The sequence below is a fragment of the Scatophagus argus genome, chromosome 12, assembly GCF_020382885.2.
Source record: "Scatophagus argus isolate fScaArg1 chromosome 12, fScaArg1.pri, whole genome shotgun sequence".
Lineage (NCBI taxonomy): Eukaryota > Metazoa > Chordata > Actinopteri > Scatophagidae > Scatophagus > Scatophagus argus.
This window is the reverse complement of record NC_058504.1, coordinates 8,864,170-8,878,511: the sequence shown is the minus strand read 5'-3', so window position 1 is coordinate 8,878,511 and position 14,342 is coordinate 8,864,170. Positions and strand designations below refer to the sequence as shown.

Sequence of the window (14,342 nt, the reverse complement as noted above, 5' to 3'; positions counted from 1 at the left end):
AGAAAATGAACTGATGAAAATAATCGTTAGTTGCAGCAGTACAATAGCGCACACTGGTTTATTTTCTGGATACCTGCGGAGGTTCCTGAACCTCTCTTTTGTTTTACAGAGATATGAAGAAGGTTTATTTATGTAGGAACACAAGCCAGTCTTTAACACTTTCTGGGTCAATACATTTTTGCCACGTACAAAGCTGATGACTGTATGGACGGAGTATGCAACGATTTCATCCTGCATTTTCAAAAGTAGCGCAAGTAGCCTGAGGCCTAATAACCACCCAGAAAGGTTCCTCCATTAAAGCAAAATGCTGTTTTCCAGCTGGGAAAAGCAACTGACTGCACTGCACCAGAATACTTATCCATTTAACAGATCCCCAAGCTAGCAATGCCAACTGATAATGGTGAAATTGAGGTTCACATTAGGGCACTGTACTGTACTTCAGTATATTGTGTATATACAAAACAAATTAATTTTATTTGTTTGCAAACTAAAAGTCTCACACTTATTTATATTCAACAATGTTCAAGAGTCGAGTTTCGCAAATGAAAAGCTGTACAAGAAAATATACCTCAAAAACATAAAAGGTAAGTTAAAAAATGTTTTTTCAATGTTGTGGCTAGTTCAAGGTCGGTTCGCTGCTATTAAACTAAGTATGATCGTGATTTCCTTGCAAAGATATTTGAAGTTACTGAAATAACTGAAACTTTTGTTACTGATATTTTTAAGCATGCTGCCAACACTGAAGCCGTTAAGTCGTCAAGAATACAATAAACACAGATAAATCTATATACATAAAAAGATGCTCAGATCGCTTGCAAGTAGCTCGCTATGAAGACACGAGGAGATGAAATATGTACAAGTCTTTTTTAAAAAAAAAAAAAAAAAAAAACTGATGCAAGTGGTTGCCTTTGCTCTCCACCGAGTTGTGCCACTACCTCCGCTGCGTGGACAGGTCGTCATGCTGCCCGTCGCCTGCTGCCATCTTCCGGCTGATGTTGCTCTGAACAAACTGTTTAAGGCCGTCGTAACCCTGAGTGTACAAATACTCCAGGTACCAGCTCCATGGCTTGGAATCCTGAAACGCACACGGTGGAAAACACACCCAATCACATCTCAGACATCTGAGGATTTCCAAAATCAAAGCGACCTCTCTTAAGCTCTGAAATATGACTGATGCACATCGAACAACATGTGACTTCTATTATAAACGCAGAATTGAAAAGGAGACCTGTCGTACCTTTATGGAATTGAGGTCCATGTCCTTTCTCCCTGGCCAACACTGATAGAGAGAGAACATTAATATGCACTGTCAGACCACCCGGCTAAATCTCACAAGATCACTGCTGGATGTTGTAGTTAGACTGAACCAAAAAAGGTATGTGTATTATTAAACATGATGAAGACCACGTCTCATGCAGTAGCCATTAATAATAAAATGTCCTTCTGTATTAATGTATCCTCTATGAAAGATACATTAATACCACATTTGTCTCCTTGTCCTGCCTGGAAATCTATTAACCAAACTGTACAGACTGGCTGCACAGTGATCCATCACTGGCCTCTTAAAGTTTGAGAATAAACAAGAGAGTTGGAGCAGGTTTTGTTTAAAAGGTGCAGAGGACAAGCACATTGTGTAGTCTGCAGCTGGTAGGATGCATGCAAAATATCTTTCTAAGACCCGAATCAAGACGTCAGATGGTCCACACCCACCCTTTGGTGAAATTCAACAGCGTAGCTCACGAAGGCGGGATGGTGGACGAGGTCGAAGCTCGTCCAGTACTGTGGCACGTTGCTCTTGAGCAGCAGCTCCTCCCCCAGCTGTACCCCCATGCCAGGCTGAAACATCTGGGAGTTCCACAGGCAGTTGACCATGACGACTATGTAATGGTTGAACTCGTGGAACGTCTGGCGGCTGATGTGAAAGGCCTGCCGAAAAGGAGAATCCAAATTGAAACGAGAAGAAAGAAAAGAAAGTGGAGAGAGTGTAAGAGAGACCAGCTAAAGCACTCTCCAAAACTGCAGTGCTTCACATTTGATGTCTGTTGTCCTGATTCGTTTGCATGCCATTTACAAACTCCATTTTTCTTAATAAGAAGTGCCATTGACATTTTCATTTGAGTGGACTGGCTGCCTAACATGTACTTGTAAATTCACATCTCGCAGCGGCAGATGTATTAAAATACCAACTTTTTGAGTCCTCGTCTGAGAGGGTATTAAAGGTTATGAGCTGTGGGTGGATGCTTGTGAATTCCTAAAGAGCTGGACTGAGAGATGTAAAATCTAGAAAAAAAACCCCAAACAAAACTGATTCACAGTGAATCAAAACACACAGAAAGCCACTCTGGAGGAGAGCAGCAGCTAAATGCCTGAAATGTAAATGCAATCACAAGAAATGCATTCAAAATCCATGGTTTGAGATAACAGTTAAGTAAGCCAATAAAAAATATTTTCCTCTACATCATATGTCAAGTGCTTGATGCAGCGGACCAAAATGTGTTCTTGTATTATCACTGTACAGCAAATCACAGCATGTTTGATTATCAGACATGCAAAGCACAAAGAACAAAGTATTTTATTTACCTCAGTGAGCTTTTCTTGACTCTTGGCTGATGTCAAGTTCACCTTGTACCTGAGCAAAAAAAAAACCACAGAAAAGACCACTGTGATCATGAATTACTGCAGAACAGCTTGTTCGCTATAGTCTGTCAAAAAACATAATGCAATTACGCTGCAATTTTCCTTTGCCGTGGCATTCTTTTACGCTCAGCTTCAGTAAAATTACTTCAGAAGCCTGGAGTGTAGTCAATTAGCCGACACTATGAGGATTTGTATTATTAAAGCCTGGACGTACGAATGACGCTCGGATTCTACATAAAAAGGAGAGGAGGGCTTAAGTGCACTACCTCTTGGCCTCACATTTTCATAAATCATACATTTGAGTACAATGAAGCCATTTGATTCCCGTTCTGTTCCGCCATCAAATATGCATAAATGTGTGACATATTACGTTAAGGATGTTGCCAATTGCTGTAGCCATCACGATAAGCTGATGGCAGGTTGTAGCATGGAGATGAAGAGTCCCCACCTGTACATGATGTAGGCCAGTCTGTCCACGCTAACAGGGTCAGCGGCGAACAGGGCCGGGTAAAAAACTCCAGGAGGGGGCATCACAATGAGGGGCAGCCCATACTTCAGAAACGTGTCGCACGCCTGGAGGAGGAGATAAATGTGCAGGCTAATCAGGACAGACAGAGTTAGGAATGAAAGGTGGATACCCCAAATTACCTTATATCTCACGGCTGAAGCATTAGTCACGACTCTGAAAAACTAACGGAATACTAACAGCGCCCTACAAAGCTGGTAAAAGCTAATGGTAACTTTGAATTTAGGCAGTTTTGTTGTTCCAAATGAAGCTGAGAAGTGCCGTTTCTGCTGCAGAAACATGATTCTTTCCTCTGTTCCTAAGCTGTGTACTGACCAAGCAACTGAAGGGGAAAAAAAGCAACAAACATTCATTTATACTGCACATGCTGATTGTAACACACTTCAGGTAGACATAAATTTATCTACTTGCACTCCTTTAAAAGTTTTCCTCCTGTCAGTGTTTCTTACATGTTAATCCGGATGGAATATTAAGTTATATTGTGACCATCAGTGATACCAATTTTAGGACTTTATGTATCCACTGCATACATTTTTATACTTGTCCCTCACTCATCTGTTTTTTGATCACTGCTTATTCTTCCAATATTTAATCTCACTTTTTTTCCGACCTGTATGTTTTGCAAGCTTTATTTTTTATGTTCTAAGTGCTGCTGCTGCTGACTTGATCTGGAAAGGCAGCCTTTTTAATCTCAAGTCATGGATAAAGATCCAAATCAGAAGTTTTAACAATAATACTAAACTTTGAACAGCAATTTGTGCCTAATGTGGTTATTAAAAAAATACACATGCTCTTTTCTGCATTTAAAAATCCAGAATCTATGAATATTGAAATATACATAACCTGAGCACAAAGAAACATTTCTCATGAATAGACGAATGTGAAAACGCTGAGCAGAATGACATCTGCTCATTAAAGGTCTGACATTGAAATGAAGTAACACTGAACAAAAAAAAACATTTTAATTAAAGTTATATCATTTAAGGGCACGAGTAAAGCCCAGGCAGAGGGCAGACTGAATTAGCATCAGCTCATTTACCGTCTCGTAGAAGTCCAGGATGAAGCTGAGCAGGAGTGAATGGCAGCCTTCAAGCTGAAGGCCCACAGAGGCCAGCCGACCCACAAAGTGAACCAGCTCCATCACTGAATCCTTGAACCCCGACAGAGTCATGTTTCTGGGACAGGGGGCAGAGCAAAAGAGTCAGATGCACATTTTAAGCTGAGCGCCAGCACCTGGGAACGATCCTAAATGAAATCTGTTTACACAAGTAATCTGACAGGCAGTTCAATGCAATTCAAAGGACAAACAGAATCAAGAGTGATGTTCCGAAAGTGTACACAAATACAAATCTAATCTAATCTCCGATCTTTTGATCTGGCTAAAGACCAGAGGTGAGTTTGAAAATGGCAGTGAATAAAAATCTATCGTTACTTAAACATAATGGACACCAACTGAATTAACCTTAATTTGGAAGTTGGAAACACATTTAATAGGACATTAGGACTGTGTCTGTACCCAAATTTCAATTTAAGGATTTGATGAATAAATAGGCTCAAAACCAAAAGGGAAAATCTTGTGAATACACACTTCTGCCATCGTTGCTTTGGTTGGCAGAGGGTAACAATGGCTTAAATTAAAGCTAAAAAGTTACTGTTCAAAATGCTATCAGACAGAATAAAAAATAAAAGTTCTGACAATGTGTAACTGAAAGTTAATAGAACTATTAAGCCTCATATTTGGAACAAAAATGGGTAAGTCAACAGGGACACCTATAACAGAAAGTGATTTTTTCATTACATTAACCCCCCGTAAATAAAGCTGAGGCAACACCTCAACACTTTTACTACATCTGTAAGAATGGATTAGATATGAGAAGGCATCTTGGCACATCTTGGCTCGAAAGTAAAAGCTAAACGAGCTATAACCCTTATGCTCTCAAGTAAATTCCCAAAGTGTTTCAGGTCTATTGCTTGTTTATGCTCAGGGCATAAACAAGTAACAGGAAGTAGATGTGAGACTCACATGGAGGTGTGGCTGTTGAGGCTGATGTCCAAGTCGTCCTCCAGAGCATAGACTGAGTGCCAGGTCAGCCACTTGAGCAGCATATTGTTTAGACACTCCATCAGTCCACACTGCAGACACACACACACACATACGTACATACACAAGACCATAATGAGTGCTTTATAATTACAAAACAATGCTGTTTCTTTGCCACTGATTCCTGTTTAATTGGCCACTGCTGTTCTCCCCGAAAGAAATATTTACAGTTATTTACCTAATTTATATGTGCTCATATCGTTTCATCTCAGTATGAGTCTTTAACGTATTTTGCGGTCATTTACGGTCATGCTAGTTTTTTCCTCTCCACTGCTCTTTGTGTTTCACTGAGGGCGCAGGTCCCTCTGTGTGTCTGCTGAGGGGCCACGCCCTCTGTGTTTCCCCGATGGCGGGGCCCCTCGGCAGACACACAGAGCTGAGCAGGGAGGAGACAGGTGAACAAAACCTTGTCTGTATGGGTTACAAACAGGCTCGTTGGTGTACAACACTCCAACGTTGGCAGATATTGTGCATTTGTGTTTTTAACTAGCTAAACTATTTATTTAAAACAGATTGGTGATGCTGTTTTGCCCTCAATGGAAGAAGGAAGTGGTGGGTGAACCAGCTTTAAACCTGATGTATTTGCTATTTAAATAAGTGCTGTGCAGAGGATCTAATTCACACTGATGTGAAGAGTATACCTGTAAAGAAAACCTTCAGAGAGTCTACATTAGCATGTAAACAGATATTGTGTTTATTATTAATTTATAGCAGAAAGTTTTGTAATTCAAGTACAGTAGATGAGAGGAGGGCCTACCTTGAAAAACACTGAGGATGTGAAGAAGAGCTGCATGAGGGGCTCAAACAAAAGTGACCCGATTTCTGAAGCAGGGAGACAGTTATTTTACTCAAGTGGAAAGCAAGGTTGTTGAGGAAAACACAAGGACGGGACACCTGATGTACAGAATGAAAACCCAAAAACAAAACTCACGGGAACTGGGGACAACGGGAATGTTGCTCAGCAGGCCAAGGATCTGCGGGCGAAGGAGGCAGCCATCCCAAACGGTGAGGAATTTGTAGAGAAAAACCTCTGAACTGGAAAAGCCCTCCTGGTGGGCAAAATATGACCATTGGTCATTATGAAACCATTGCCTGCCTAAGCATGTGGGTGCAGGCTATTGAACACAGGAAACAATGAATGAACTACTGTGAATGAAATGTGAGGCTTACCTGAAGAAAGTGCTGCGTGGACAGCAACTTGTTTAAAAACAGCAGAGCTTCTTCCGAATTCTGGGAGGCTCCTCCATCGCTGCAGGACAAGAATTCTTAACGAAATAGCAAAAGGGGTCTTTAGTTGGTGTAAAAATCAAGGGAATAAAAGGAAAAAAAGAAAAACAGCAGAAGACCCCAACCCCTGAACCTCTGCCTGAAAGAATCTCTTTGATATGCCAACTATTTTATGCGTTAGGGTTCAATTCAAGGTCTTTGCTTAAGATGACTCTTCCTGACAGAGGAAGTCACAGCAGTTTGGTAATTTGATTCCTCACTTTCCTTACCTTCATGAAGAGCATATCCCAGCCAGAAGTTGAGGCGTAGGAGGGCAGACTCATCCTGTACACAGTCCAGGTACTGCAGTGCCAGACTGGAGCCCAGCAGTGAGCCCATCTGAGCAGGCAGCTGGTGGAGGTAAAATGAATGGGAAGATAGAACATGTGAGAAAGACTGAGAGCCTGAAATAATCAAATATCCGTTAAAAAGCCACGAAGAACAGAGAAAAGGTGGAAAAACAAAAATCATATTGCTATGTGACTATAGTCAGAAAGTCAAACACTGCATAAAAACACCCTCAAGTTAGTTTCAAATCAATCTGTTTACCTGCTAGAGAATAAACGGATGCTCATGTCCTTGTTTTCTCTGAGTGGGCCAGCAACGCGCTATTGGGCTAAAGCTTCAGTATCCAGTAATCCCCATAATGCCAGCATTGGGACATTTCACGCTGGATAGTTTATACAGTCCCTTATTGTGCATGAACAGCTGCCTCCCAATATGGAGACTTTGTCAGTATAATAAATAAATTAGAATGAGGAGAAGACAGACTGTGAATGGACACAGCTCAGTTCTTCCATAATTATGGAGCAACTGTATCATTAAACTGCGAAAGCACCATTCAACTTTTGACAACAGAATTACAGGCAATGAGGGAAATAATCAATGATCCTGTGTCAATGGCTTTGCTGAATAGTTTTAAGAATATAACTGAGTGTACTAATCCGTCTTTCCTCAGATGCAGCAAAGTAGAGGCCAAGTCTTATCGCTCACATTGGTTTTGTGGCTGGTTGAAAAGGGGAAAATTTATGCAGCGTGACGCGTAAAGGTCTGCAAGCCATTAAAATGACTTATATTCGTTTATCAGGGCACTGAATATGCAGGGCAAATAAACATTTATGGAAGAGGCCTTTTTAAGTAACCAACGGACTGATTACACGGCAGACATTTTGACTTATAACAGCAGGAAGAACAAGCGGCCATAACAGTCCCAACGACAGCTTCGGTGTCCTACTAACAGTGATAGTGAAATGCAGCAGTCACTAATACATCTGTGAGGTTTCACTTCTGATATGTCAAAATGTTTGCTGAGCAACCAGTCCACTGCTGGGAAACTTTGTCCAGTGTATTACTCAGACACCTCACATCTCATGTCTGTTGCTTTCATTACTCACAGATAAACCACTGACTATATCTGCAAAAAAAATGGCCTGCTTAATGAAACAAATGTTCAGCACTGTGTTCATGAAGCTTGCTTAAGCTCTAATCTAATAAACAAATTACAGCCCCAAGCCCCTCCGCTGTACTTTGACTGGGATGTTCCTACTCTAGCATACAGCGATCATCCAAAACATAAAAACCACTGGGTGATGTGTATCACAGTCATCATGTTATGCAGGAAAACCTCAGGTTCTGGCACTCATCACCACAACCAGCAGCACACTGGAAAAAACATTCAGGAACAGTTTGAGGAACTTGGAACTCAGGGTGCCAAGCTGGCCTTCAAACTTCAAATTCATTCTGCTTGAGCATCAGAAAAACACACAAGTCAGTCAGGCCCCACCTTAAAAAAACCCACAGGACCCAAATCAGCCACAATAAAGCATTGTTGTTACCGATCAGTGTCAGTGGTTTAAATGGTGGTGGGAGATGGTGCAATACCACAGAGGAGTATATTTGGACTGCAGCGGAGTGCTTGTGTGGGTGGCACGTGTCAAAAAAATATCCATATGAATGCCAGAACCCAAGGTTTCCCAGCAGAACATTGCACTGCAGTGACATAATCAATGTTACTCACTTCAGCTGTCAAGGGTTTCAGTGATTTGGCCGATTGGGGAATTTACAGAAAATGCAACAGTGACCCAGCACCACCTTGTGGCTGTGGGGATTTATCACAATTTAAACAGACCGTGGCTACATGTACTAATGACATGAAGGGACTGGCATACAATTTATTCTGCTGCTTAAATAATCATTGAACAGTGAAGTTCAGATGCACTGGGGGCTAGGGAATTAACAACGGAACTGCAGATGCTGATTTGAGCAGCTCAGAGGTTTGTCCTGGGAGAAATTACCTCTATATGGTGCATATTTTCTAACAGGTGAGCAAAGGAGTGGACCTGAACCAGGGGGACTCCCTTTCTGGTGGAGGATGGCTCAGTCTGAGCCTCTTTATTGACTATGGAACTCAATGCCGGCAGGTCCAGGTGGTGGTGTTTCTGAGAAAGGCACATAAGAAAATAAATAAAGGCAAGTCCAGGATAGCATATACTTGTATATGTTTATACCTTCAAATTGCCTGGAATTTAAAATGCCAAAATCACAAACATATTTATTACAAACATAAACTTTATTTATTTGCTACTTGAAATGATCTTCTGACCGTGTCAATCCAGCAATCATTCACACAAACAAATAAACAAAGTAAGCTGGCAAATTAAATAGACTTCCATACCCTTTTCCTTGAGTGGGTCTTATCTTTAATTGTGAAGGCCAGACTGATGCTGGAGTCAACCTGGGAACCATTCCTCTTCTGAACACCAATTAGTGCTGATTTCCAGGGGGAATTGTGGTTCCGAAACCCACTCTGGAAAAAAAAACGAACAAAAAAAAAATATACAATGTCTTTAGGACTTCAGAGATGATGTTCATGCGATATTGTGACAGAGGAACATGTGTTAAAGGCACAGTCCTTGTACAAACCCTCATTCGAGACGGAATGGAGAGTGTCACCATTTCAGGACAAAACACTTTGTAAAGTGAGAGCAGGTGCAGAAGAAAAGGCTGTCTTCCCTGAGAAAACAAGAACAATATGACACGTCTTTCAGCTTGAAATCTCCATTTTTGATTGATGTTTCCTAATAATGCAGACAATAACAATAACCACTAGTATGGAAAAGCTGCATTTTTACAGGAATAATATACACAGTGTACAAAACAAAACATCCTGCAATTTATCACTGAGTAGAAGTGCATACTGAAGACTATGGAAAACAGGTAGCAGTTGTGATAAATGGCTCTAGAGAGCATCAAATCAGCAGGATGCTTACCAGTTTAGACTGTAACTCCAGCAGCTTTCTGACCCTGAAGACTCGCACTACAATGAGGAAAAAATTAAGCTGTCAATAATGCTTGCAGAAGTGTTGAGAGCACTACAAAGAGGAAATAATTCAGCAAACTGGAAAAAAGGGGGGAAACAATAGTACAAAAGTGGATGTTTCAGATGTGACAATGGTTGACTTACCACTTTCCTTTCTGGTCAAAAGGTATAATAGATGGCAGATGAAAGGACACTGAAAACAAAAGATAATGATTTTGAATCTTAGCACTTGTTTAGTCTAAAGTGATGCAGTCACTTCATTTGACAAATAGGCAATCACTCACCCGTGAACAAACAACAACTGAGAAAGACTGCAACCTGTAATTTTACTCAGTTATGTGAATGACTTCGCAGAGAAAAATCCAGAATATACCTGTTAACTTCCAGTTTCAGATATGAGCAGACTTTTTATACAGATAACTTGCTAACCTGCTTCTTGGGTTATGAGGCATTTTGGCCCTTAACAAAACTTCAGCCAAACAGAAAGGCATAAACCTCATTTGTGATGAATTACACGTCTATATGCCATAGATGTATCTGTCTTTTCAGTCCAGCAGAAACAAACTTTCATTCATCATACCAAAAAAAACCCCAACTCTGGCATATAAAAATATACATGCCACTTAAATGACAAATAAGTCAAATGAACTCTACTTTTGTTGCTCAAAGCCATACATTAGTGAACAGTTAGACCTCATTAAACTTCTTAATACAACGATGCAGAGATCATCTTCAGCACACATACCAGATTTTCCTCTGTGACGAAGCTGAAGATGAAGCCGTAGATAGCTCGAAGTTCGTCCTTTGCATCAATCATGTCAAACACGGTCAACACCCACTTTATGAAAAGAACCTGAAAGTTGCAGCACATACAAGGAAAAAAATGATTAACTATAGTCCAACCTCAGCAAAGACACAGACAGAATCAAAAGCAGATAAACCGACACTCATTTATCTCAAATACTGTGTATCTCGGGGTAACACAGAGTGACACATGGCAACAATCTCTTCCAAACACTCTCAATTACTAATGAATAGACAAAAGACTAAAAGAATTTGGGCAAATCAAATCAAGATTTACTGACCAACAACATGAATTAAAAGGGTAAGAAGACAACGATATCTAATTGCAAATAAAACTATTTGCACTTACTTGTGTGCTGATGGGGATTTTTCCTACACCCAGCCAAACCACCGCTCGAACAACAGCCTGCTGTGGCACCACAGAGGCAGGAATCAGACACTTCAGCACCCGGGCACACAGAGTCGTCCCTACACAGAGGAATTCACAGGAACAAAATCAGTTTAAGGAGGCAAACGTTAAGACTGACTGTAAAAATATCACTTTCTACTTTGCGCAGGTGTTCCTAAATGTTTGGGAAGAACAAAAGACAACCATGCGCAATGTGTGTTAATTGTGTGAAAGATATGTGCTCATATCACTCTCATAGACATTATATCATATCTACCACACAAGTGATATTTGGCCGCAGCACTATTGCCAACTCAACTGCCCTATAAACACAAAAACCAGAAGGTATTACATTTCTTACAGCTAAGTGTCTCAGTAATTAACACTGCACCATTTAAATTGGCTGAGGTGAACAAAAGTGTGATGGTCATTTTGACAGGCAACTCATCCAAGGTGTACACTTGCTTTGCATGTGACAGGACAGACTCAGCACTTTTCATACAGTCTCACATCACAAGTCCATTTTCTTACGATGTGAAAAATAAATTTAGAACAGACAATGGCATGAAAAGAGGACACAAACAGACAAGAGAAACCTTCTTGTGACTAAATGGTTATTGGGTTAGTATGCCTATGTGTCAGCATAAATGTAACTGAGAAGATTCTCACATACCCTGATGGCTGGCCGTTGGAAAGTATGTTGATCAGCCTTGACATGACATGATTATTATGACCTCTGTGCTGAGTAAAACGCTATACCAATACCGAATCTCACTCCGAGCTTAAAGCAGCTCCCTCTCACTCCTGTCTGCCTGCATGCGGTGTAAGGAGAGCGAGATGCACGCTTGCTAGAAAAGCCGCTGATTCTTGTCTGTTCGTGTGCTCTTCTTTTTTTTATTGTGTCAGGATCAGTGATAAATTTGTTTCTGGCTGTCTGAGAAAATGGATGTGTGGCATGACAACATGTGCAGACTGAGAGTTTCACTTCCATGTGTGAGAGTTGGTCACCCTGTTTAATTATGGTGACTCATAATAACAATCAAAACTTCTCAGTCAACAGAATGGGTTTAATTAACTCCTCTGCAAACTGCCTTGGCAGAACTCTAAGAGCATTTTCTAGTTAAGAGTCTGGTTATTTAATTAGGCCCAATTAAACTTTAATCTTTTCAAAGAAATTCCTTTCCCCAGTATCTGCTTAAAAAAATTCTGACTCTTTGGGAGACGTAATTGATGACCCCATTATACAGGGTAATGCGCCAAAGAAGAAGAATGTATAGTAGGAATTATGGCTTTATACATACAGGTCTATTTCTTCTGCTAGAAATTTCACAATTAATACCAAGGTCATAACTGCAGCTTAGTAACTGTCTCACCCATACGGAGGCTCATGGCAAAGTCCAGCATGATGGAGATGGCCTCTGGGCACAGTCCTTTACTGTAGGCCACCTTCTCCACCAGCACCAGGTTCCTCTCCACCTCATCATTTCCATACACAGGAGTACCTGCTTCAACTACAGGAGGGAGAGGTATCATCAGAGGGAGTACTTTCAAAAACATTCAAATCGTCACACAGTTTGGTACATACAAGAGGTAGCGTCAACTCCACAAGTTCAGTTGTTTTTTATTCTATTGAAGACATTGGGTGGCATCACAGCAGACTATCTGTTATTATACAAACTGTGTGTGAGAATTAAATTCAGTATTTTCTGAAGAAAAAAAAAGGTGGAGTTTTCATGGTTGTTGTTTTGTGATATGAAATGAATTCACATCTCGCAGTGGCAGATGAATTAAAATACCAACATTTTAAATCCTCATCTGGGGGGAGGTATTAAAGGTTATGATCTGTAGGTGGATGCTTGTGAATTCCTAAAAAGCTGGACTGATAGATGTAAAATCTAAATATATAACAAAAATCAGTAACCTCATTATACATTTATTTATTTCTCTTGTAGATTCAGTCACTTCAGTAAGTATAAATGACCAACACATCAGCACAACATCAGGCACAGCATGCTGTTGTGGCACTCATGATCTCAAACTGCTGCACCTGCCTGGAGTCAAACAATGTAGACTAGAGACTCAAACATGTTGTCGGCAGCGTGGACGTTTTTTTTATCTGCCGTTTCAGAGGAAGACAACATGACTGCAGTTCACAATACATGTTCCACAAGGGCTCTCAGCGGAGGGAAATAACCTGCGTCTTTTAACATAACAAATCATTAAATCATCCATCTTTGCTCACTACATCCATCTTAGCCCTTCTTATTCTCAGGTGTGTATAAAGTACAAGTTATGAACTTCTTCTTAAAATATAAAAATGTTAAATTATCAATTATTTTATTGGCATCAACTGGGAGAAACAGGCTAAAAAGATCCATATTGTGCATGTTTTGTTGTTTTAGGCCGTTGCCCTGTCGCAGCACTAATGAGATGCTGAGGCAGAATGAATCTCTTATTGTACTACTACATTGCTTGGACTGTAGTATGGAGCTTAATAATAGATAATACTGTCTGTTAAGTAACACCTTCATGCCAGGTTGTGAGTCGACATTTATACAAAATGTGTTAACAGTAAACAACATTTTTATCTGTGGCTACATGCCCTGAACAATGTGTTTTGACTATGGCTGCGTGCATGAGCGGACTGTGTGATAACTGGGGCACAGACAAATCGCTTGAGGACGGTTTGATTTTGACGGCAGCGTCAGATCTTTTGTGAATGTAGTTTTAAGATTTGGTTTTGGGTCTACAGTTTTTAGGAAAGGATGGCAGATTTGAACCTATGTGCATTATTATTATTACGTCATGTCTAGATCCCAACCAAACAAGAAAGAAACTTAGGTTAGCGTTATATGTTTCTTCTGTGTCTGTTTAGGGGAGACTTTTGACGTATAAATCATGCACAGCTAGCTAGTAAAGTTGATAGCTAACAGTACGCCACCATCTGATGTCGATCTGCGAGTTTGAACTTAGCGTTAGCCGTACCGTCAGTGAAGTACTTCAGGGCCAGAACAAACGGGTCCTCCGCCTCGCTCTTCTTTCTCTCCTTTTCTGCGACTCTCAAACTCCTGTTAACGCTCCGACTGGACAGAGATTGGTCGTTTGGTAGGGATGTGTCTGAATCCACCGGCCCTGACAGGTTTCGCTTTGCTGCCATTTCTACATTGCTAAAAGTTAAAAAACAATCTGCTTCTGCCTGTGTTCAGCCATTCAAACTAAACTCAAATCCTCCGCGCGACCGTTTGCTCTGCGCTTGCGCAGTATGGTCCATCCGCTTGGTTGCTTCCCGGTAGTTGTAGTC

At 40.7% G+C, this 14,342-nt stretch overlaps 1 protein-coding gene across 1 annotated transcript; it reads right to left on the bottom strand.

Moving 5' to 3' along the window:
* Nucleotides 1-25: 25 nt before the first annotated feature.
* On the bottom strand, nucleotides 26-14,331 carry cenpi (centromere protein I). Its single transcript, XM_046405507.1, has 20 exons — nucleotides 14,027-14,331; nucleotides 12,415-12,552; nucleotides 11,003-11,121; nucleotides 10,595-10,702; nucleotides 9,994-10,042; nucleotides 9,800-9,846; nucleotides 9,453-9,542; nucleotides 9,205-9,336; nucleotides 8,825-8,968; nucleotides 6,761-6,881; nucleotides 6,435-6,529; nucleotides 6,196-6,313; nucleotides 6,022-6,086; nucleotides 5,187-5,296; nucleotides 4,203-4,338; nucleotides 3,086-3,210; nucleotides 2,581-2,629; nucleotides 1,711-1,926; nucleotides 1,238-1,279; nucleotides 26-1,075 (listed from the first exon to the last, which is right to left on the bottom strand). The coding sequence occupies exons 1-20, from the start codon at nucleotides 14,196-14,198 to the stop codon at nucleotides 932-934; spliced, it is 2,220 nt and encodes a 739-aa protein (XP_046261463.1). The 5' UTR covers nucleotides 14,199-14,331; the 3' UTR covers nucleotides 26-931.
* Nucleotides 14,332-14,342: the final 11 nt, after the last annotated feature.